This window comes from Eutrema salsugineum, unplaced genomic scaffold (assembly GCF_000478725.1).
Source record: "Eutrema salsugineum unplaced genomic scaffold, Eutsalg1_0 scaffold_15, whole genome shotgun sequence".
Taxonomy (NCBI): Eukaryota; Viridiplantae; Streptophyta; class Magnoliopsida; order Brassicales; family Brassicaceae; genus Eutrema; species Eutrema salsugineum.
The window spans coordinates 5,302,917-5,327,895 of NW_006256867.1; the positions used below are offsets into that span (position 1 = coordinate 5,302,917).

The following is a 24,979-nucleotide window of genomic DNA, read 5'->3' on the forward strand; positions in this document are numbered from 1 at the left end:
AAACTTGGATGCTTTTCTGGGTCAATTTGTTTTTCTCTCTCCCCAAAAAAAATCCCAAGCCGAGAACCTCTCTCGAAGGCGATTTTTTGTTCCCTCAGCGAAATCGCTAAATCACCGATCATCTCCTAAACGACGACCAAAATTAGGGCTTCTATGAAAGATTAATATATATGCGTAGCTAGGTATGTTGTTTTTATCGATTTCGAAGTAGTTTGATATAGTTGTAGAAATTAGGGTTTGATTATTGATTTGGGGATTTTTTCTGTAACTGAAAGTGGGGTTCTTAAGACATTCTTTATGGGTTCATTAATGGACCATTAAAATGATCAGAGTTTCATAATTTTCCTTAAAACAAAAAAAAACTATTAAAATACTCTTAAGGATTCCTAAATGGGTTTGTCTAATGCACATGTTCTAACATCGTTCATGTTCATTTGAGGTATCTGTTTCTTATCCTGTTATTCATCATCTTAATTGGGTTTGTGCTTTCTGCGTTTGCTTCGTCCTATTTTTTTTAAGCTACGATTTTTTGGTTTTATTTTTTTTTTGTTCTTCTGAAGCTGTCTGTTTTTTTTTCTTGCTTTGTTTGGTATCGTCTTTCCGTGTTTTCCAAGTTTCTGCTATTTTGGTAGTATTAATTTGCCTCTTGGCTTGGTTACTGATTTATCATAGAGTTGGTTACTAATGTTCGTTGTTCTTCTTTGCTGTTTTATTATCGAGTTTTTTTTTGGTCTGTGTAGGTGGATCTGACTCAAGTCGTATTTGTCCGGTGTATAGTCGTATTATAGAGTTTTTTTAAGCTACCAGTATTCGTTTCGGTTTGAGTTTTGTCTCATATGTTATACATGCATTTGTTTTGTGATATCGTGTTGGGTCGTTGTAGAGTATTTGTTTCGGACCCATTTGTTATACGTAATTGGTTTTTATCAATGCCTTGAGAGTCGCGTTTGTATCGTAGAGGAACCAGTATCTGACGGTTTTTACACTGCTTCATATGCTATACAGGTCTACGAAAAAACTAAAGAATCCCGTAGGTTGGAGAAAATGTCCGTGCTTCTGAGGGTAATTATCAATTTCAATCTGGGCGAGGTTTCGCGTGAGTAAATTTCCTGCATCAGATTTTTTCTTATAACCAATACAAATGCGGAGCAAAGCCCTTCTTATATTGGATCTGGAGTGTTTTGTTTAGACAAGCTATGCAGTTAGCTGAGTTCTATCGAAACAACATTTTTGGGTATACGAGACGATAATATATTTCTGAAACCCTAGATTCACCTGGTATCTATAAATATATCTCTCTTTTGCCTCGCTTAGGGTGAGTCGGAGGCCGCGTGTTGCTAAGTTTCTACGTGTTTAGGGTTCTCGAGGTAATGTTTTCCATCTTTGGTGTGTTCTACATTTTGATGCTTTCCTTTTAACGTGCTTTTGGGTATTGGTCTATGATTAAAAATCTCAACTTCTTATTTGCACTTTACGGTTTCAGTAATGATTTTAAGTCAATTTATGTTGTTGTTCGTTAATCTGTGTGGCTAATCTTTGCTTGCTAATTGATATGAGGTGTTTTTTGTTTTGATGTTGTACGGTGCTCTGTCTCTTTAGAATTTTTATACGGTGCTCTGTATCAGTTTCCTATGTGTCAAGTTTGCAGGTTTGATTGTTTTTTTTTCCTTCATTTTAGTTTTGGCTTTGTTTTGGTTCTGTGTTTTTGCGTTGGTTTTGTCGGTTTTTTTGTTCGTTGGCCGTGGTCTCTTCTCTTTATTTTTCTTGAATATTTTAGGGTGGTCGTGGTCTAATCCTGAGGGCTTGCTTTTGTATGGTGTGGAGAGGTTGGGTTGTTCGTGTCTATATATATATATTTGTATTACGCTTTTGGATTATTTTCATTTGAATTGGTGTCATTAGATTGGTTGCTTTGTTTGGTGCTTTCTAAATTTGTTTTTGTGTCGTTATGATTTTGTCTCTTTCGTGTGTTCTTTTTGATTTTTTTAAGTTTTGCTTTGGTCTTTTATCTCTTATTTATTTTTTCTTTGTGTTCATCATCTTTTGTGGTTTTTTCTATTTTATTTGCCTTTTTATTTGTTTTTTTTTTTTGTTTTGTTTGATGATATTGGCGACTATATTGTCAAATGGTTCTACTTATGTTTGTTTTGGTTGATTAGATTCGTGTGTTATACGTCTGGTATTTTAGGCATCCCCGTTTTACCGAGGTATCCGTTACGTGAGTATTACAATTAGAATTGTGCATGTTTTACATGTTGTTCGTTATGTTCATCTTTTCAGTCTGTTTTTATTTCTTTCTTTTTTTTCGTGTGCCATCGTTTCTAAATTTCGTTTGTTCATTGTTTTTTGTTTAGATTCTTTATCACTTAAGATTATCCATTAATCTATCAGTCGATTGTTTGTCCTTTTTTCTTATATTTTTGAAAAGTCAGGCGGAAGAAGCTTCGAAGCAGAAGAGTTGTGCTTCTGTTCAAAAACAAGCCGCTGTTATGGTGGTGGCCGCCTAGAATTACCTCTTAGAGGTTTGAACTTCGTGTCAGAGAGGTAACTGTTAGACCTAATTTAATCTTCTCAAACCATAAAAACTTTTTTTTTAAACAAAATTGTCCCTTGATATTCTCTTTGTTACTATATCATTTCGGAAACAATCGAGATAATGGTGAAGAAGAAAAAGGTAAAATTTTTGATACTCTATTTATGATATCTTGTGTCTTTTTCTTAATTCGCCAAAGGCATGAGTTGACTTGCAAGATGAATAACTTTATGCTGACGACTATCAACATATCAACTTTTATTTTTCTCAATGGATTCAGTTTCCTATTTATCTCTAATTCTTATAAATCTCTCTTCCTTTCCCTTTTGAATTCAATCTTTGTGGGGATGGCTCTGATTCGTCGTAATTGAGTTTTGGTCATCATTCTTTTTCGATTATAGCATCCCATCAATCCGTTTTTATACTTTCAAGGTGGTAGTTGTTAAATTGTAAGTTTCAGTTCATTAATTAAGTTTCAGTCCATGTACGTATGGTATTTGAATTGACTAAAAAATGTTGTAATACTTGCCACTTTGGGTCAATGATTGGAAAAAAATTGAGTCATTTTTCTTAATCTTATAAGATTCGTGTGAGGACTTCACCTAGCAGTTACACTGCTCTTCGAGTCATGAGTTTCTTAAATATAACAAAACTTGAGGCTTCCAATATATTCAATCCATATTTATCACGTGTCTCTACCATTTTTGTGTGTTTATTGTTAATCACAAAGACATATGACATCTCAAATCTTTCTTAATTGTGGTTGGTCGGAATTTGTTGTACAGTCCTTGATAAATCAATATGCCGAAAAAACGTGTGGAGAAATGTGGATGTACTTGATAAATCAATATGCAGCAAGTATGGTCTTAAGTGTTACAATATTAAACAGAGAGGTAAAAAAAGGGAAATAAGGAGATTGAGAGAACTGCAATATTACGGGTGATGAGGGCTTTCGAAAAAAAAAAAATAGTTGGGGGTTTTTTATTTTTGCAGGAATGCAACTTAATTAGCTCAAAAGTAAAAGGAATTCGAAAAGCCACTTTCAATGGAGACAAAAATCAAAGAAGAGTCAATTACATATGGGAAGTTGGGATATAAGAAAAAGATATTTAATTATGCCAAGTTTGCTGCTGAAAGCCTTCACTCTAACATCGAAAAAAAAAGAACAAAATTACTTTAAAACTATAAAGTTGATTTCAAGTTTGGCTAAATTGTTGAAGAGACAAATTTTAACTTGGTATTAAAACTACTAAAAGAATCATTTACCTACCTTCTGATATCATAATTTTTAACCCGTTCTTATAAAGATTAAAATTGGTTAGAAAGAGAGATAAATGCTAAGAAAGAGATTGTTAATTTACTTACGTTCTGATACCATGGTTTTATGTCTCCTCGACAAGAAGGAGAGATAACAGCTATCAAATGAATTATTTACCTACGCTCTAATACCACATGAGAAAATAGCAATGACCTTTCAAACATATCGATGAATGATCAAAGAAATATCATAGATATTGAATTGGACAATACCAAACTTGTTCCAAATCATGCTTGGAATGTTTGAGAAAAAACACATAATGGACAAGGAAATAACTGTTAAAGTTATGAAGATGTATTGATGGCAAAAAATGTGTGATTGATTATGAAGAAGGAGAATGACGAACTGACAAATATGCTTGAAAGTAAACTAAGAGGACAAAAGAGAGGAACAGAAGTTAGAAAGAGAAAAGACTGAATATATTGTGAAATTGTATTTCATGAAGGAGAATAACATGTTATGTATTCTCCAGAAAGAAAGAAGGGAGATCTAACTTAGATTTTTAGAGAGAGAAAGAGAAAAAGTTAAGTCTTCAAGGACATGTAATTGATCGATAAACCATTAGTTTATCTCTTTTGTGTTTCTTATTTCTATTCAATATGGTTGATAAGAAAGAAAAAGCTTTCTCATACATGTAAGTGTACATAAGAACCGACCACAAATGGATTGTTGACCTACGTAATGATACTATGGTTTCACAATCGCGCTTGCAAGAAAGATAAGATCCGACAATAAAGAGAGAAAAACTATAAAAATGATTGTTTACCTACGTTCTGATGTCATGGTTTTGCGTCTGTGCTTGTAAAAAAAGATAAAAATCAACAAGAAAAAGAGATAAAATCTACTAAAAGGATTGTTTACCTAAATTAAATACCAAAGGACAAAATGACAATGACCCCAAAACATATCATTGTATGATCAGAGAAATCTCAGAGATATTGAATTCAACAATAATAAACTGGTACCAAACCCTGTTTAAAATGTTGGAGAAACGCACATAAGGTACAAGGAAGCAGTGGTGGTTAAAACGATGAAGAAATTTTGACGATGAAGAAATGCGTGAATAACATAAAGAAAAAGGAAGAGATGGTGAAGATGCTTGACAGTAAAATAAGAAACTAAAAGAGAGGAGGCGAAGTTGAAAGACAAAACTAAATCTATCTACTAGAAAAATTATATTTTATGAAGGAGAACAAGAAGAATAACATTTTGAAGATCTCGAGAAATAACAAATTAAGAGAGATCTAAATTAGGTGTCTAGATAGAGAGAAAGAGAGATAGTTAAAACCTTTATAGATATGTAATTGATCGATATATTATCACCGTTAGTTCGTCTTTTTGTGTCTTTAATCTCTGTTGAATATGGTTGAGAACGAAGTTATAACTTTCAAGTATATGTAAGTGTAGATAAGAATAACTAATAATCATCATGTTTTAGATAGGAAACAAACAAATTGATTATTATTTATTATTATTTTTGTTTTTTGTTATGTTTTATAATGTTTTGTTAATTTCTGTTCAATTTATAATCATAACAATAAAATTTTAAACATCTAATTAATGTAAATTTTGTTGATATCATTCCGTCTGTGCGAGGCGCGGGCAAAACACCTAGTTCTCAGTTAAAATAATAATCTTTTCTCTCCTAAATATACTAGTACTTAATTTTACCCCATCATATCTTAAATCTTGTTTAAGCTTTTCTTTTTTACATGTTAATTTCCATTAAATTGGAATGGATAATTTCTAAATTTTCATTAAACTCGGAAATCTGATAGGGCTACGTGGGGTTTGATTAAACGACTTGGTAGTCAAGAAAGCCAAATTGATCTATACATATTCTTCTTTTCCTTTTTCTAAAAAAAAAAAGTAAATTGGAAAGACATTATCCGAAAAGGAAAAAGAAAGAGTAGATGACAACTATATAAATCCCGAACTCTGGATCCCAATTATCTCAAGACTCATCAATCGAACAAATTTTGCAACTTTCTTCAAAAAATACTCTGTTCAATTTCATCAATAACCATGTCAAACCAAACTGAATCTTCCGACTCCAAACCATCGAAGAAAGATCTCAGCACAGCTATTCTTGAGAAGAAGAAGTCACCAAACCGGCTCGTTGTAGACGAAGCCATCAACGATGACAACTCTCTCGTCTCTCTCCACCCTTCCACCATGGAAAAGCTCAATTTTTTCAATGGCGATACGATTCTCATCAAGGGCAAGAAAAGGAAAGACACAGTCTGCATTGCTCTTTCCGATGAATCATGTGAGGAACCAAAGATCAGAATGAACAAAGTCGTAAGGTCCAGCTTAAGGGTTAGACTCGGAGACGTTGTCTCTGTTAACCAATGTCCAGACATCAAGTATGGAAAACGTGTCCACATCTTGCCGGTTGATGATACCATACAAGGTGTTACCGGAAACCTCTTCGACGCTTACTTAAAACCTTACTTCCTCGGGACTTACCGTCCGGTGAGGAAAGGTGATCTGTTCCTAGTGAGAGGAGGAATGAGAAGTGTGGAGTTTAAAGTCATCGAGATTGATCCTCCTGGTGAGTATTGTGTGGTGGCTCCAGATACAGAGATTTTCTGTGAAGGTGAACCAATAAAGAGAGAAGAAGAAGAAAGGCTTGATGAAATCGGTTATGATGATGTTGGTGGAGTCAGGAAACAGATGGCTCAGATTAGAGAGCTTGTTGAGCTTCCTTTGAGACATCCACAACTGTTCAAGACCATCGGTGTAAAGCCACCAAAGGGTATCTTGCTTTATGGACCTCCCGGGTCAGGAAAGACTTTGATTGCCCGTGCGGTGGCTAACGAGACAGGAGCGTTTTTCTTCTGTATTAACGGACCAGAGATCATGTCTAAGATGGCTGGTAAGAGTGAGAGCAATTTAAGGAATGCATTTGAGGAGGCAGAGAAGAACGCTCCTTCTATTATATTCATTGATGAGATTGACTCTATTGCACCAAAGAGAGACAAGACTAATGGAGAGATTGAGAAAAGGATTGTCTCTCAGCTTCTCACGCTTATGGACGGGTTGAAATCTCGTGCACATGTTATCGTCATGGGAGCTACGAACCGGCCCAATAGTATCGACCCGGCTTTGAGAAGGTTTGGGAGATTCGACAGGGAGATTGATATTGGTGTCCCTGATGAAACCGGACGTCTTGAAGTTGTTAGGATCCATACCAAGAACATGAAGCTAGCTGAAGATGTGGATCTTGAAAGAATCTCCAAGAACACACATGGATACGTTGGTGCTGATCTTGCAGCTCTATGCACTGAAGCTGCTCTTCAATGTATAAGAGAGAAGATGGATGTGATTGACTTGGAAGATGACTCTATCGACGCTGAGATTCTCAACTCCATGGCTGTGACTAATGAACACTTCAACACTGCTCTTGGAAACAGCAACCCATCCGCGCTTCGTGAAACCGTTGTGGAGGTTCCAAATGTGTCATGGGAGGATATTGGAGGTCTTGAGAATGTTAAAAGAGAGCTACAAGAGACTGTTCAATACCCTGTGGAGCATCCCGAGAAGTTTGAAAAATTCGGTATGTCTCCATCAAAGGGAGTTCTTTTCTACGGTCCACCTGGTTGTGGAAAAACCCTTTTAGCCAAAGCTATAGCCAACGAGTGCCAAGCAAACTTCATCAGCGTCAAGGGACCTGAGCTACTCACGATGTGGTTTGGAGAAAGCGAGGCTAACGTCAGAGAAATCTTCGACAAAGCTCGTCAGTCCGCGCCTTGTGTTCTGTTCTTTGACGAGCTAGACTCCATTGCAACTCAGAGAGGAAGCAGTGTTGGCGACGCAGGAGGTGCAGCGGATAGAGTCTTGAATCAGCTCTTGACGGAGATGGATGGTATGAATGCGAAGAAGACGGTGTTTATCATCGGAGCAACTAACAGACCTGACATTATTGATCCAGCTCTGCTTCGACCAGGAAGACTAGACCAGCTAATCTACATTCCTTTACCTGATGAAGATTCTCGTCTCAACATCTTCAAGTCTTGCTTGAGGAAGTCTCCTGTTTCTAAAGACGTGGACTTGACCGTGCTAGCTAAGTACACTCGTGGATTCAGTGGTGCGGATATCACTGAGATTTGCCAGAGAGCTTGCAAGTACGCCATTAGAGAGAACATCGAGAATGATATTGAGAAGCAGCGTAGAAGTAGAGATGGTCTAGAGGCCATGGAGGAAGATGAAGTTGCGGAGATTAGAGGTGCTCATTTCGAAGAGTCGATGAAGTTTGCAAGGAGGAGTGTGAGTGATGCTGATATAAGAAAGTATCAAGCTTTTGCTCAGACGCTGCAACAGTCAAGAGGGTTTGGAACTGAGTTCAGATTTGACCCAAGCACGGGTACTGGACGGACCACTGGTGGTGCAGCCACTGATCCCTTTGCAATTTCTGCAGCTGCTGCCAATGACGACGATCTTTACAGTTAGGTTATGATTTGGTTTGGTTTAGTGATTTGGTTTGGTTTAGGTTTAGATTGACGCAATTTCGGTTTGTTTTGATTCGGTTTTTGTTTCATTCACAATTCAATCGGTTTTTGATAACGATCTTTATGGTTAGATTATGATTTGGTTCGGTTTTATAGATTGACGCAATTTTCGGTTTGTAAGAAGGCAACCAATATTATTTCATTCTTTTACATTTAGTTGAGTAGAAATAGAAACTAACTACAATCTTAAATACAGAGGACGACCTAAAAAACAATTAAGAAACTAAGAGCGATGGTCAAAGAAATGTAGCAAAATAAGAATTCATACTCTAAAAATTCTAATTAAAAAAAGAAATAAACAAAAAAAGAACTTCATGCAATGATGCAAATCGAAGGCTTAACACCAGCTAAAACCTCAATGTACATGTATTTGTCTTTGTTTTTAAAGCTAAGTTGTGAACTTTTGAATGATGTCGAGAGAGACTATTGCGATGTTATTTCATCCTTTTATCTTTTTCCCTTTTTTGGGAAAAATCATCCTTATTTTATTCAGAGATATAATTATACATATTAAACACACTTATTATATATTCATTGATTGTAAACAATTATAGAAAGAAAGAAAAAAACTTCAGTTTAGAAAAATATAAACCACAATATTAATGTGTAATTTTAAATAATTTATTTTCCCCGCGGTGATAGTACATGTCGTAATTAGTTAATTCTCAGCATCAAGTGGTTAAGAGCGTCTTAACAATGTCATCAACCACACCTTTAGCAAGGTGGAAGAAGTGGCCACCTCCATAAACCTCATGATAGTGAAGCCATGGAAGCTTGTGTGCAATGTAACGTTGCATCGTCACAGGCACCAACATGTCCTCATTTCCTTGCCATAAATGCACAGAGCCTTGGTTGTTCAAGTACGGGTTCTCAAGTTCTATAGGATCAAATTCCCAACTCCCAAATCCCACAATCATGTCACGGTTAACACTCTCATGAATTCCTTGCTGCCTTACTACTTTCAAATGCGGCTTCCTCGAAGTACTCAGCTTCATAATGAAATCTTTATCCGGCTGGGACAAGCTACTACGATCTCGGTTCGCAACACTTGTGTAAGTGTGGCAGCTCATCAAGGCGATGTGTTACACATAGAAGAGCGGGAAATGTTTTGAAGAAGTTCGTGACACGCAAGCTCTGGAAAGAAAGGTGACATGGCACGACTACAGCAATGCGAGAGAGGAGATCTTACGTATCAAGAAAGGAAGATCAGAATCTTAACAAGAAAAAGGAAAGGAGATATACGCATGCTTAATCAAAGATGTGGTATATATTCCTAAGGTGAAGGGCTCAGTAAGGTTAGCCGTTCTGAGCACAATAGGACGAGAAAAGTCACCAGAGACTAAGAGTGAGATTTAGGGTTCTAGGTGAGTGATTTGTATCTTGTGTGCACAACTGTTGTCGTGTTTGGTTTTGGGTAGATTATGAATTGATCAGTGTCGAACAGCTTGGCTGTGTCGTGTAAGTCTGATTAGACAGATTGTATAATTGTCTAAGTGATTCCTAATAAGAAAGCAAAAGAAGTTTTGCAATTGTGTGTGTTCTACGATATCTCTCTGTGTTACACCTCTTTCATTTGGTATCAGAGCGGGTCACCTATCTAGAAAACCAGTTTCTACATCAGGTTGAGATCTTGTGGACTAACATGGAGACATCGAAAGAACTCATTGCTATCCAGAAACCTCTTCTACTTCGGGCTGGTAACTTTGGTCATTGGAAAGCCAGGATGAGACATATCATCAGAGGAATAGATGAAGATGCTTGGACAGCTGTTGAGCAAGGTTGGACTCATCCTACGGTGACGTCGCAAGATGAAGATGGTAAGACTAAGCAAGTCCTGAAGCCTAAAAACCAATGGACTGATGTCGAAAAAAGTCTATCCAAGTACAACTCCAAAGCAATCTCAACCATATTTGCAGCTGTTGATCTGGATGAGTTCGGGATCATTCAAGGATGTGAATCAGCAAAAGAGGCATGGGATACTCTAGTTAATCACTTTGAAGGAGACACAAGTGTCAAGAGAACTCGCATAGACCATCTAGCTTCTGAATTTGGAAACCTGAAGATGGCATCTGACGAATCTGTTGCTAGTTTCACCACAAAGCTGAGTACCATTGCCAATGAGGCTGCTGTACTGGGGAAGAAGTACAAGGACAAGAAGCTAGTCAAGAAGCTTCTCAGGTGTCTGCCACCCAAGTTCGCAGCACACAAGACTGTGGTGAAGTACTCCATGGATACAGACACACTAGAGTTTGATAAACTTGTCGGTCTTCTTAAAGCTGAAGAAATGGAGGCTTCTGATGATCAAAAGGTCACCCGAAAGAGCATTGCATTTGCCGCGTCTGGAGAGGTTGACAGGATTAATCAAGTCGAAGAAAATCTGAGTCTGCATGTTGAGAAAGGTCAGAGCAGGTTTAACAAGACGCAGAGATCTGACACTGATAGAGGAACATACAGACAGTCACGATCAGATGGGGATCGCTCTGGAAACTTTAAAAAACGTGATGTTCAATGCCATGAGTGTGAAGGTTTTGGTCACTTCAAGAGTGATTGTCCTCTTACCAAGAGGAAGCAGCTAAAATGCATTGAGTGCAAGGGCTATTGACACACCAGAAATGAATGTCCAAATAACCTTAAATCCAAGGATAAATCACTCATCGTCTTCGAGGACTCTGATTCAGACGATGAGGAGGAGGAAGGTGAGAATTTGATGCTGAACTTTGTTGCATTCACTGCTGGTGAGACTGACAAAAGCGAACTTAAACCGGGAGATTCAGACTCTGATTCGGATGGTGAGGACATTGATCCTAAAGTGGAGTACAGAAACCTCTACGACAACTGGGTGAAACTGAGCTCTGAAAACCTCCAACTACTCAAAGACAAAGCCCTGATGAAGGCACAACTGAACATCCTTGAGATGGAACGTACCTCCTCTGAAGAAACCAAGACTGTGACAGCTCAGGTCAGCCAAGGCGAGGCGACAGCAGATACAGATGAGCTCAAGAAGGAACTAAACTTGGAAAGAGAAAAAAGAAGAGCATTGGAAGAAAGGTTGGACAACCTACGGGGAGTGTGCCACAGTGAAAAAGAGAAGGCTAGAGATCTCCAAAGCCAACTTGTTGAAAATCACAAGAAAATTCGAATGTTGAATACTGGAGCCGAAAATCTGGATCAAATCCTGTCATCTGGACAGCCTCCTAAAAAGAATTAGGGACTGGGATCCACTGGTGGATTTCAAGTTGAAAAACTTTCACCACCATCTAAAGGCTTGTCTGGTTTTGTGTTCGGTGGTACCTCCAACAGTGAATTGACTACTACCAGTGTTAAACGTTGTGAATTATCAGAGGCCAACAGTAAGAAAGACGAGAACAATCAGCGACCTGTGTTGGTGGAGAGTCCTGTGACTTGAGCATCAGTTCAAAGGAAAACGCGACACAGACGGGCGTGCTACTTCTGTCACAAAGCTGGTCATAAGCAGAGAAACTGCTTTAAGAGGAAAAACATGATAAAGAAAGCCTGGAGTAATCGGATATGCTATCCAGAACCAAAGTACTATGGGATGGTATGGATTTCCAAACAAGCACTATACACTGGAAAAGCAGAAGACTATCACAGTAACTGTGAAACCCAGGAAGAAATGTGCGATGTGGTTTGCAACTTTGCTCGAATCAGTGTTATTGAATCAGAAACGATCAGCAATGTGGCGTACACATCGACTGATGGAGAAGTCTCCAGGGCTTGGTATTTTGACAGTGGATGCTCAAAACACATGACCGGTAATCAAGAGTCGTTCGATGAACTCAACACAGTGAAAGGAGGACAAGTCACATTTGGAGATGGTGGTCAAGGGAGAATTCTTGGCGTTGGAGCGCTTACTCGAGAGGAGCGACCTAAACTTGTGAATGTCTTTTATGTTCATGGGTTAAAGGCAAATCTCATAAGTGTCAGTCAGCTGTGTGATGAAGGACTGGAGGTCATCTTCACTCGAGTGGATTGTAAAGCCATTGATGAAAATGGAAACACTGTGATGTATGGGACTAGGTCTGGTAATAACTGCTACATGTGGAGTGTAACGGATCAGTGCCTATCAGCAAGACAGTCTCAGCTGGACCTATGACACAAACGGTTTGGGCACATGAATGTGAAAGGCCTAACAAAACTTGTAAAGGCCGAAGTGGTAAGAGGAATCCCCCCACTTGAATCAGAAACTCAGACTGTGTGTGGCGCATGTCAAAAAGGAAAACAAGTTAAGGTGCAGCACAAAGCATTAAGTGAAACTCGAGCATCAAGAATTCTCGAACTGATGCATATGGACCTAATGGGACCAATCTCAACTAAAAGCATTAATGGGAAAAGGTATATCTTTGTGATGGTGGATGATTTCTCCAGATACACGTGGGTAAGCTTTCTGAGAGAAAAATTGGAAGATGCGTCATGCTTCAAAATCCTTGCTCTTCAGTTGAAAACCGAGAAAGGGGGCATAGTTCAGATTAGAAGCGATCACGGTGGAGAGTTTCAAAGTGAGGTCTTCGAACAGTTCTATCACAGCCAAGGCATTAGACATCAGTATTCTGCTCCTCGGACACCTCAACAAAACGGAGTAGTTGAGCGGAAAAATCGAACTCTGCAAGAAATGGTCAGAGCCATGCTTCATGGAAACAACGTTTCACCTAGATTCTGGGCTGAAGCCATTAACACTGAGTGTTATATCATAAACCGGGTGTACGTGAAACCAGGAACCATGACTACACCATACGAGATATGGAATGGAAAGACTCCAAATCTGAGCTACTTTCATATCTTCGGGTGCATCTGCTACATTCTGAATGACAAAGACAACCTTGGTAAATTCGACTCTTGAAATGACACAGGTATGTTTGTTGGGTACGCTACCAATAGTAGGGCCTTTCGGGTGTACAACCACAGAACTAGATCGGTGGGAGAATGCATCAATGTGGTGTTTGACGATCAGAACACTTGCACTATAGAGTAAGTTCTGTCTGACGATGTGTGCAACACAGACTCACCTGTCTCAGGAAACGGCTCTACTAGTGGGGTTGAGTCTACAGAGGATGAAAGACAACCAAATTCGGGTATAATTGATCAAGTTGCTGAGCAAGTTCATCGGAATCACTCAATAAGTGATGTCATTGGACCGGTTCATGATGGTAGAGTAACGAGAAACAAGAAAATTGATTTCAAGGCTATGGTCAAACTCGCATGCTTCATCTCGTTTGTTGAACCGAACTCAATCCAGCAAGCTCTTGAAGATGAATTCTGGGTTGCAGCTTGTCACGAAGAGCTTGAACAGTTTGAGAGACTTGATGTATGGGACTTGGTTCCACCACCTGAAAAATGTCAACATTGTGGGAACGAAATGGATTTTTAAGAACAAAACCGATGAAGACGGTAATGTGGTTCGGAACAAAGCACGTCTGGTGGCACAGGGGTATTCTCAAATCGAAGGCATTGACTTTGATGAAACCTTCGCCCCTGTTGCTAGGTTGGAGTCAATTCGACTGTTGTTTGGAATAGCGTGCAACATGAACATCACCCTGTACCAGATGGACGTAAAGAGTACATTTCTCAATGGTCTGCTGCAGGAGGAGGTGTATGTCGCACAGCCTAAAGGATTTGAAGATCCAAGCTTTCCTAATCACGTGTACAAGTTGAAACGTGCTCTCTATGGGTTGAAACAAGCTCCTCGCGCTTGGTATAAGAGGTTGGCTCAATTTCTTCTAGCATCCGGGTTTCAGAGGGGTGGAGTTGATAAAACTCTGTTCATTCAGTGTGTTAAGCAAGAGTTGCTGATTGTCCAAGTATATGTGGATGATATAATATTTGGAGCTACACGACAGGACATGGTTGATCAATTTGTGCAAACTATGACTAGAGAGTTTCAAATGAGAATGGTGGGTGAATTGAGCTATTTTCTGGGTCTGCAAATCAAGCAAACTTCTGAGGGGATATTTGTGTCCCAAAGCACTTACTCCAAGAATCTAATCAGAAGATTCGAGATGCAGACGAGCAAACCAGCAAGCACTCCCATGAGCACATCAAGCAAGTTGTCTAAAGATGAGGAAGGACAACGTGTTGATGAAAAACTCTACCGGGCCATGATTGGGAGCCTGCTCTATCTTACGGCAAGGCGACCCGTTATCTGTCTGAGCGTGGGGCTGTGTGCACGATATCAGGCATCTCCGCGCCTGTCTCATCTCACCACACTGAAGCGTGTCATCAAATACATCAAGGGAACTCCTGAGTACGGGATCTACTATACCAAAGAAACAAACTTGAGTTTGGCCGGCTATTGTGATGCAGATTGGGCTGGTTGTCTTGATGACAGGAAGAACATATCTGGAGACTGATTTTTCTTGGGAAACAATATGGTGTCTTGGCATAGCAAGAAACAGAACTGTGTATCTCTCTCAACGGCAGAAGCAGAATACGTGGCTCTAGGCAGTTGCTGCACACAACTCTTGTGGGTGAAACAGATGCTCACCGACTATGGTATCCACTCAGGCTCATTCCTTGTTAAGTGTGACAACAAAAGTGCAATTGATTTGACAAAGAATCCTGTTCAGCACTCACGGACTAAGCATATTGACACTCGGCATCACTTCGTGCGAGGCTTGGTTGAGGATAAACTTGCAATGATTGAACATGATGCATCTGAGTATCAGCTGGCTGACATATTCACTAAACCGTTGGATCTCAACAGCTTTCTGCGCCTGCGCAAGGCTCTTGGTGTGTATGAACACTAGTATGTGATGCGATGGGAGAGTATGGTGTTGATAACACCGGATTTTGACCATTTTTATGGATCATTTTAATATCTTTTACAGGTGTTTTTACTCCATTTTCAAAAGTTTTCAAAGGATTTCTATGTTTCCGGATTTTAAAAGACTTTTCAGGTAATTTGGGATAAAGAGGCACAAAATGGAACAAAAAGACTCTTTTGGATAAATGCAGACCGTCAGAACTCTCATGGAGAGACGAAAACCTTCTCACCGTCTGATCACCCTCAAAATTGGACAACTTATAGAAGAATCAACCAGCTTTCAATTGCACTTGGTTTGGAGACATTCCAACGGTTGGATCTCAAGATATTTCATTAGCCCCGGAGCCACTCGAAGTCGGCCAGCAGCTCACGCGACCGCGGCCAACAAGCTATTTGCCGCGGTCAGAAGCTTCCCGACCGCGGCCAACAAGCCAATTGCCGCGGTCACAACACTCCCGACCGCGGCATTCAAGCTCCGACTTAAAGCCCACTTATCTGAAGCCCAAAGTCATTCTCAGCCTCAATTCCGGAACCCTAGAGACCATGGAGCATTGGAGACTATAAATACATGTCATTTAGGTCGTTTTTAGAAAGAACCCTTCATACTTTACAGAAACCCTTTTCCTTTAGCCGTTTTTATGAGATTTTTGTAGAAGATTGTTCAAGTCCGAGTTCTTCAATAGAGAAGCTTTCTTTATCTCTTTTCTTTACTGTTTTTCATTACTTTTATTTAAACCAATGATGATGTCGAACTCAGCCATGTCTGAGTAGATCCCGAGTTGGGCTTAGGGTTCCCGAAAGGGGCTCTCATAATCGATTAAGACATCTAGGTTTATAGATCTGGGATTTCGACATGTTCTCTGTTTATTCTTGTTCTTATTGCATGTATGCTTGATTGATCACCTAGTATCTGATCTAGATAGTTAGTGTTGCGAAAGTTTTCATTAAGTATCAGCCCTAGAATGAAACAGGCGATTTTTCCGTAGGAGCGGAAACCTACCTGCGGCGAGATCGTGAGTATTGACGAGTCTTGTGCAGCTCTTGCGTTCTCTCCCTTCCAGGGCCAGAGTGGAAACCTACTGGTCAAGGTTGCGAGAAACAGTTGGTTATGATCACGACAGTGACGTAGTCATACCGCCGTACTCTAGCTCTAGAACCCATGTATCGTTATCTGTCAATCCCAATCTATCTACCTTAATGTTAAAACCGATTATGATCCCTTAGAGTTCCCAAAAGCTCAGCGTTTTTAGCCATAGTTTATAATTCCATCGATTTTTACTTGCTTTCTTAGACCTGCATTTCAATTTCCTTAGTTTGTTATTTACTTGCTTTATTTACCTTTCATGCGATATTTTACTTGCCTTATTTTTGTTTAGTTCGATATTTTACTTATTCCATTTACATTTCATTCGATTTTCTTTACTTGCTTTTTAGGATAGATTTATTTGCTTTCTTTTGTTTTAGTTTAATTCGCAAGAAAAACAACCAACCTTTAAAACAAATTTAGTCTAGACATAAAGTTAAAAACCGTAGAAGAATACCAGGCACACAAATCTCTGTGGATTCGATCCCTAAATACTACAACTGATTAGCTGTGCACTTGCGGCTTTCATTTGTTTTGTTAAGGGTAAAACTTGTTCCCTCACGTAGTTGACACGAGCACGCATCAGGTGTACTTGTACAGCTTTTCTGTTTATAAAAACCTCTCCATGACAAGTCAATGACAGGAATAGGGAGCTAGTGGGTGCCCGTTCGACTAAGGAAAGTTCTATCTCAACATGATTGTCACTCAGACTGGACTGGGGTGTTACCACACTTCACGTCTGGTTTGATCACTGACATGATTGAGCTGAGATGTCACTTCTGCGAAGTAAGGGGGGGATACGATTCTTAAACACGCATATGTCTGGCTCTCTTTCAGGTGGCTGTGTGAAAGCTCCTCGGCTGAGGGTATGCTGCACAGATGAATGACATTACCGAAAGCAGAGATTTAGCTCCATACAGTTGCAGGCTATCAAAGGAATAAGCATAAAATCAGTACTTCCAAGAACAATGATAAGCAACTTGGGTGTGAATGCTCCTCAGCTGAGGGTATGCAGCACCATCTTCTCAGTCCTTAAACTGTGTGGTTGAACTAAGTCTCTGTTTTTCGTCTTGCGTGGAATCATATATTTGTGGAAGGAGAAGCACACACCCCTGAAAAGTATGAAGTAGTATGTCTCCATAGCTTCCTTGGAGATCGGCGGATGATAACTGGTCTTTCTGTTCCTCAGTTGATCAGGTGTGTGAAGGCACCTTGGCTAAGGAAATGCCGCATGTCTGGGTCATGGAAGGAGATTTCTCGGTCAAATATTTTTTCCTCCTCATCTCAACACCTCTACGTGTGTCACACTCCCACTAATCCTGTGAATTTGCCATGGTTAAGCCTATTTTAAGTTGTTGCTTAGTAACATGTTCAGTCCGGGCATGGGGTCCTTACCAAATCTCGCTACAAGTGTTAGACCAGTCCTACAATCTCGTAAGTCTCTTTGAATGGGGTTCTGATGTGGTTTATGTTGTCTGGGCTGATAAGGCCCGTTAGTGCACTAAGAATGGGCTGAGTGTGGCACTAGGGTATTTCCCGCGAGGCTTTAAAAGGTGCTGATGACGTTTCCTGTGCCACAAACCCTAATTGTGTACTACTGCCTAGGTCACTCCCTGTGCAACCCGTCTATCGCGATTCCGCGCAACACTCGTTCTGCCACTGCCAAGCTACTTGCTTCCGCTATCGAAGCCTCTCGTCGCCGCCCTCCTCATGATGAAGAAACCCTGGCAGAAGCTCTTGTTCGCCTTCGGGCCCGACGAAAGGCTCTTCAGCGACCAGGAAAAGAGCCAATTGAAATTCCGAGTGCTGAAGATGACGATTCTGATGGATCTACTGGGGCGGATGAGTTCAGCCCACTGTTCGAAGGGCCTTCTGAGTCGAGAGCAGAATTCTCAAACCCCTTTGCACAATCCTCGACCGACGAAATGGAGGAGGACTCTGTGGAGGATCTCGAGGACTTTGTTGACCCGCGTAAAGCTGATCACCCTCTTTACCTGGATCTCAAGGGACGATATGCTGCGAATCGGCGTTCACAAGTGGAGCATGACCGCATGCAACCTGAGCTCACATACCCTTACCGTCGACCCCACAACAATTTCGCCTCTCTCGCTGCTCAGGAAAGGTTTGCCTCTTTTAATGTTCGCCCTTTTCACAATCAGAAATACCTCCCTCTTGATGATCCAAAACTGGTCGAAGCTCGAAAAATTCTCGATGTAGCTGGTCTGATTTATACTGTTCTTGACGTGGAACCATATTGTCCTACCGTGGTCCATGAGTTCTACGCTAATCTGGGTGACTTGGAGTATCGGAATGGAACGAATCTCATCTACATTCGTGGCCAGATTTTTGAGTTTACACCAGAGATTATTAACAAGATGTTTCTGGTGGATGACTCTCTCCCCTACGGTGACTGGGAGCAAATCCACATTGATGACGCTGTGCACTTGGTTTCTGGAGGTCGGAAAAACCGCTGGGAGGGTTTTCGGTCTCGTCATCTCACTCCTGTCAACGAAGTCATCTACAAACTCTGCTGCTGCAACTGGATGCCGACTACCAACAATACAACGATGGTCAAAGAACGGATTCGTCTTCTCGCTTACGTTGTTCGGGGGAACAAGTTTAACTTTGGCAAAATGGTGTACGACCAAATCCTGACGGCTGCGCGCACTCCTGACATGGTCAACCATAAGCTTATGTTTCCGAATCTCATCTATCAACTGCTCCGATTTCAGCGCGTGGTACCCGGTCTCTTGCTGCTGACTTGGAGCACCTGGCTACATGGCTCAAGCGGGTTCAGATCCGTGTTCGAGGTAAGTTTTGCTGACTCCTATGTCTGAGTTTTTCAAAGTTGTTTTATCTGAATGTCCTCTCAAGCAGGGGGAGAATATGAGGAACTAAGGAAACAAGCAGTGGATCATGGTGTCTCAAATGATGATGGCTTAGCTGAGGGGGAGCAGAACGATGGTGGATCGGCTGAGGGGGAGCAGAGTGAAGACTCGGAGGATGAAAATGAATGGGCAGGACACTAGAGTTCAAATCTTTTCTCTGTACTTTGCTTTGGATGTGTTTGTTGGGTGATTGAACTCCATGTTTTTGTGTTTGGATGACTTGAGTCAATCGTTTGTTTTAATTATCAAACAATGTCTCTTTGTGTTTTGGATGGAAGTTGTTTGCTCTAAGTCTTCGCTTACTTTAACTGCACATACATAGTGTGTTGCCTTGTGGGTGTTTGTTTGTTTGTGGTTGTTCTTGTCTCAGGAAGCTTGGACTCGCACATTCAGATAAAAAGGGGGAGAATGTAAGTGTGGCAGCTCATCAAGGCGATGTGTGTTACACATAGAAGAGCGGGAAATGTTTTGAAGAAGTTCGTGACACGCAAGCTCTAGAAAGAAAGGTGACGTGGCACGACTACAGCAATGCGAGAGAGGAGATCTTATGTATCAAGAAAGGAAGATCAGAATCTTAACAAGAAAAAGGAAAGGAAATATACGCATGCTTAATCAAAGATGTGGTATATATTCCTGAGGCGAAGGGCTCAGTAGGGTTAGCCGTTCTGAGCACAATAGGACGAGAAAAGTCACCAGAGACTAAGAGTGAGATTTAGGGTTCTGGGTGAGTGATTTGTATCTTGTGTGCACAACTTTTGTTGTGTTTGGTTTTGGGTAGATTAGGAATTGGTCAGTGTCGAACAGCTTGCCTGTTTCGTGTAAGTCTGATTAGACAGATTGTATAATTGTCTACGTGATTCCTAATAAGAAAACAAAAGAAGTTTTGCAATTGTGTGTGTTCTACGATATCTCTCTGTGTTACACCTCTTTCAACTTGAACCCGGGAACAAATTTTGTTTGTTCCACCAGTAAATAAGCCAAGGAGCATAGTGAGCAACACGAACTGCCCATTGATCTCTTTTTGGTTGCATGTTAAAACTTTCAGTGGAAAGATTCAAAGGTAAGTTCCTCCACCAAAAGCTAACAACCGGAGAAATCAGAGTTACTCCGGCTACACTGTGAGGGATGTATTTAAGGCATGCCCATGTCGCTTGTCCTCCCATGGAATACCCGAGCACGTAGAATTTTGATCCGAGACTCAATTTATCAGCCAGCTCTTCAATGTCAAAAACCAAGCTTTTTGGGGTACGATTTGGATCCGGATCGCTCTCTCCATAACTGGGTTTGTCGAACGAAACCATATACAAGCTTAACTCCTCCACTAAGTACTATAAAAATGAAATTAATCAAAAAAGTTGATATAGAACTTAATAACACCTTCAATCAAGTAGAGCTCTCGTAAAAGTAGATTCTATTTGATTTTTTTTTTTTGTGAACATTTTGTAAGCACGTTCTATCCTTTCTTTTTTGGGAGAATTGCTTTTATAATGTCAATTGAATTAACATTTGTCCCCTTAATGTTTTCTATTTTTTTGTCACTTTTTGACATAGTTACCCTTTTAAATCAGTTTTGGAAGTTATAATTAAAAATAAATTCGAAAGTATATTTTAAAAACTTCGAAAATACCTAATAAGGAATTTAAAATATTTTCGTATATCATTTATGGAAAGAAAATATTTTTAAAATATTTATAAAATTCGTTCTACGCTTGGTAGAATGCATGTTCTATGTTCTACGTCCACGTAGAATCCCATTTCTATAGTTCTTCACATATTCTACCAGCATGTAGAAGTCGTTTTCTATAGGTCTTTATATCTTCTACCGATTGATAGATTATAACTTCTACTAGATAGACTATATTCTACATGTTAGTAGAATACATCTTCTACCCGTTAGACCAGGTTCTACGTTATTGTAGAATGCATCTTCTACCTATTAGACGTCATTCTACATTAACGTTGAATGCATCTTCTACCTATTAGACTTCATTCTACATTAACGTAGAATGCATCTTCTACCTGTTAGACTGCATTCTACATTAACGTAGAATACATCTTCTACCAAAATCTGAGAAAATCTAGGAAAATTAGTTAACTTCCAGATCTTAAATATTTCGAAATTTTTTTTTTTTTTTAACTTGCAATGTTTTTTTTAGACTAATGCTGTAGCGACGTTTTTTTTTCCCTTTTTTGGCTGTCATCGTTCTCTTCTTCTTCTTCTTTCACATTGATCAAGCAGATTTTTCCTAAAATTACATATTTTCTGCTTCAAACATGCTACATATCTATGTGATTTGTGGTTCATGGAAATCAGGTACAGATAAGAAATGGGTTTTTGTGGCTGATGCAGAAAAACGAGCTAGGTTAGTTGTTGTTGAATCAAATACGACTCTCGCAGAGTTAGAAACAATGGTTCAAGAAGACTATGGAGTAGTCGATCACAAAGCTGAGTTTAGTTATCTACCGAGTGATTTGATTGATACTGTAGGCTCTCCACCAGTGAGTATCGCTAATGATCGTCAGCCCAAAAATTTTGTTGGGTACTCTAGGAATAAAACCTCGGTAAATCTGTGTGTGACATTCACTGCGTATGCTGAACATCCTGAGATTCCAATTAACATCGAATTGATGATGAAAGCCTCTGATTCAAGCTGTATGAAAAACGATCAGGTTGTGAAATCAGGCGATGATGATATTAGAGGCATTGGCCATAAAGTTGAGGACGAGTTTGATGAACCCGTTATGGTTGAGAAAAAAGTTGATGGTGAGCAGAACGTTCGGCTTAACTTGCTTGATGTCGTAAAAAAGGATCAAATTTTTAGAAGCAAAACAGAGTTGAAGGCTTCTTTGGAAATTTCTGCGATGAAGTATAATTTTGACTACAACGTACTGGAATCAACCAAACGTGTGTGGTGTATCCGCTGCAAAGAGAAGTCATGCAACTGGCGTATTCGTGCACAGTGTCTTGAAGGGTCAGAGTATTTCAGAATCAATAAGTATGTCGCTCAACATACATGCGGTCCTTCTAATAAAGACGTAGTCGGTAGGACAGCTTCAGCAAAAACTATTGGTAATCTGATTAAGAATAAGTTTGAGGGTGCTAATGCAGGACCTAGCCCTAGAGAAATAATTCATTTTATTCGTACAGAGCATGGATGTGACATCTCTTACGACCATGCTTGGGAAGCACGTGAGTATGCGATTAGTATTGTTCGAGGCATTCCCGGGAAAAGCTATGCCAAAATTCCTAAATATTTGCACATGCTGAAAGAAGCGAATCCAAGGACCCATACGCAGTATGAAACTGACATTACTGGACGTTTCAAGTTTCTGTTCCTCTCTTTCGGTCAATCAGTACGAGGTTTTTACAAAGCTATTCGCAGAGTGATTGTTGTGGATGGGACATTTTTGAAAAATAAATATAAAGGAGTTTTGCTCGTTGCTACAGCATTAGATGGCAACTCGAACTTATATCCGATCGCATTTGGGGCTGTCGATTCAGAGAACGACCTGTCTTGGGAGTGGTTTATGAGGCAACTAAAAGTTGTCATTGCGGATGAGGTGCGTTTGGCTTTTGTGTCAGATAGAAATGTTTCTGTAATTAAAGCACTTGAGAAAGTGTACCCACAATCTAGCCATGGTATCTGTATCCACCACTTGCTGAATAATGTGATAACATTTTTCAAGACACAGGGTTTGACTGGTTTGATTGCGAAGGCTTTTAAAGAGTACAGAGTTTCTGCTTTTGATACCAAGTTTGCTGCCATTTGTTCTATTAGTCCAGCTGTTGGAAAGTATCTTCAGGACGCTGGTGTTGAGAAATGGGCACGATGCAAATTCCCCGGATTTAGGTACGATATTAGAACCACTAACCCAGCTGAGTCGATAAATAATAAATTGCTAACTCCTAGAGAGTCCCAAGATACGAGCGTCCCAAGGATCACAACGGTCTAAGAAGCACAAGTGCAGTCGCTGTGGTATCGAAGGACATAAGAGAGGGACATGTGACATGCCAATATAGGCTCTTCTCTATCTCTTTTTTTTTATTGTTACTCGTTTTGCTTATTTGGTTTTCTTATTTTTTTTCACTTTAGGAAAGACAAATTCTGTACTGATTTTCAAGTTTAAGTGCCAAACTGGAGGTTTAACTTAGTTTAGAGATGCTTTGTACAATATGTGATGAATTTCAGGGTTAACAAGTCGTATGGGATTTCTGAGATTTTTTAAGAAAAAAAAAGAAACACATTAAAACATATTGCAAGGAAACAATTCTCGATTTATTATAATAGCTCTACTGTTTCCCCTATGCTCATTCGTTCTCTCAGACCTGGGTTCGATACCCCCTGGACGGAGTTCCAGTTTTTTTAAATAAAAACGACCTAACATATTTAAAAAATATTGCAAGGATACAATTCTTGATTTATTACCATAGCTCTACTGGTTCCCCCTGTGTTCATTCCTACTCTCAGGCCCGGGTTCGATACCCCCTGGTCGTAGTTCTAGTTTTTTTTAAATAAAAACGACTTTACATAGTTAAAAGATATTGCATGGATACAATTTTTGATTTATTACAATAGCTCTACTGGTTCCCCCTGTGTTCATTCCTACTCTCAAATCCGGGTTTGATACCCTGTGGACGTACTTTTATTTTTTTTTCTTTCTAACCCAAAAAAATGCATTTACTGGGTTCCTCAACCCCAAAAAAAACGACTTTCTTATTTTTAAATTTCTAATCTAAAAAGTTCATGTAGAATATTTTTTCTTTTACGAGAAAACCTTGTGTTGCTGAATTTTCTGGATCAATGAAAAAAATGAGCAATCAGATCAAGCAACATAAAATCACTACGTCAAGAACACAATGTCAAGCAACGAAACATACGATGCCAAATAAAATAAAAAAAAACTGAACCACCTAAAACGAAATATGTCAAACCTATAACAAGTCTACAATATCATCTGAGCACACTGTTTTCGGAGGCACATACTTTCTCATCCGCTCAATCAATATTGGATCATGTGCTGCTTTCCAAAGATCATAGGTGATCTTCATCCTAGCTGCGTAAATGTTGTCGTCGTTAAGCAAAGACAATTGTAGTCCAAGCATGTGACACTCAATGAATTTGAGCGCATAAACTCCACAATCACATGAGCTCCTATTGATCCCAGGCCTCATCGGAACATACTTCACTGTGTACGGTTTAATAACCAGTTGCTTCTTCTCTTTGTAACTTTGAACTTTCTTCACAACTCTAGGGATGATGTTTGCGAATGCATCCACGTACCGGCTGTGTTTGCCCCCGTCGCAATCAAAAACTTCCACTGTTCTCAGCTCAAAATTGATGCACAAAGATATCCAGTGGTTGTTCTTGACATTGACCGGAGTATATATACGATCAACGTCGACACCCCAAATTTTGTCTGTTCTTCCATGTGCCGGAAGCGCTCCTAATCCATATTTTATGAGCAACTGGTCCACCTGGTATCTTCTTTTATTCATCAGAAATTGTTTGTACGCAGCACCAACTGTGACGCTGAAATTACAGGTCATGAAGCCAACACGAGGATGTGGAAAGCGGTCCAAAGAAGTGTACACTCGAAATAAGTACATAATTCCATCCATTTCCTGCAACATTAACATCGGTTAACCACATTGGCAAAGTTGAACACGTTATGATTTTTAAGAAAATCAATTTTAAAGGTACTTACCAGAGTGCGCAACCATAGTCGTTTATTCATGAGACGATTAGCTACTTCTATATTATACACGAGGGGACCAACTAATAAGTCTCTGAAATAATTTAAAAATAAGAATAATAATAAATAATCAAATACGTGTAAGTTCAATATTTTTCTCTAATTTAAAAGTG

General features: G+C 39.6%; 2 protein-coding genes and 1 pseudogene across 2 annotated transcripts; 2 read left to right on the forward strand and 1 right to left on the reverse strand.

The window, feature by feature from the left end:
- The first annotated feature begins 5,876 nt into the window (after positions 1-5,876).
- Positions 5,877-8,303, forward strand: LOC18022175 (cell division control protein 48 homolog E). The gene has a single exon (XM_006405056.1). It carries the CDS (start codon positions 5,877-5,879, stop codon positions 8,301-8,303), a length of 2,427 nt encoding a protein of 808 aa, XP_006405119.1.
- Positions 8,304-9,033: 730 nt separating this feature from the next.
- Positions 9,034-20,431, reverse strand: LOC18022176 (annotated as a pseudogene).
- A 955-nt stretch (positions 20,432-21,386) lies between these two features.
- On the forward strand, positions 21,387-23,066 carry LOC112088075. The gene has a single exon (XM_024158228.1). It carries the CDS (start codon positions 21,387-21,389, stop codon positions 23,064-23,066), a length of 1,680 nt encoding a protein of 559 aa, XP_024013996.1.
- The last annotated feature ends 1,913 nt before the right edge of the window (positions 23,067-24,979 follow it).

Bases quoted from the DNA above. Each gene is read 5' to 3' on its own strand.
- LOC18022175 (XM_006405056.1), top strand. From the start codon at position 5,877: ATGTCAAACCAAACTGAATCTTCCGACTCCAAACCATCGAAGAAAGAT.
- LOC112088075 (XM_024158228.1), top strand. From the start codon at position 21,387: ATGCTACATATCTATGTGATTTGTGGTTCATGGAAATCAGGTACAGAT.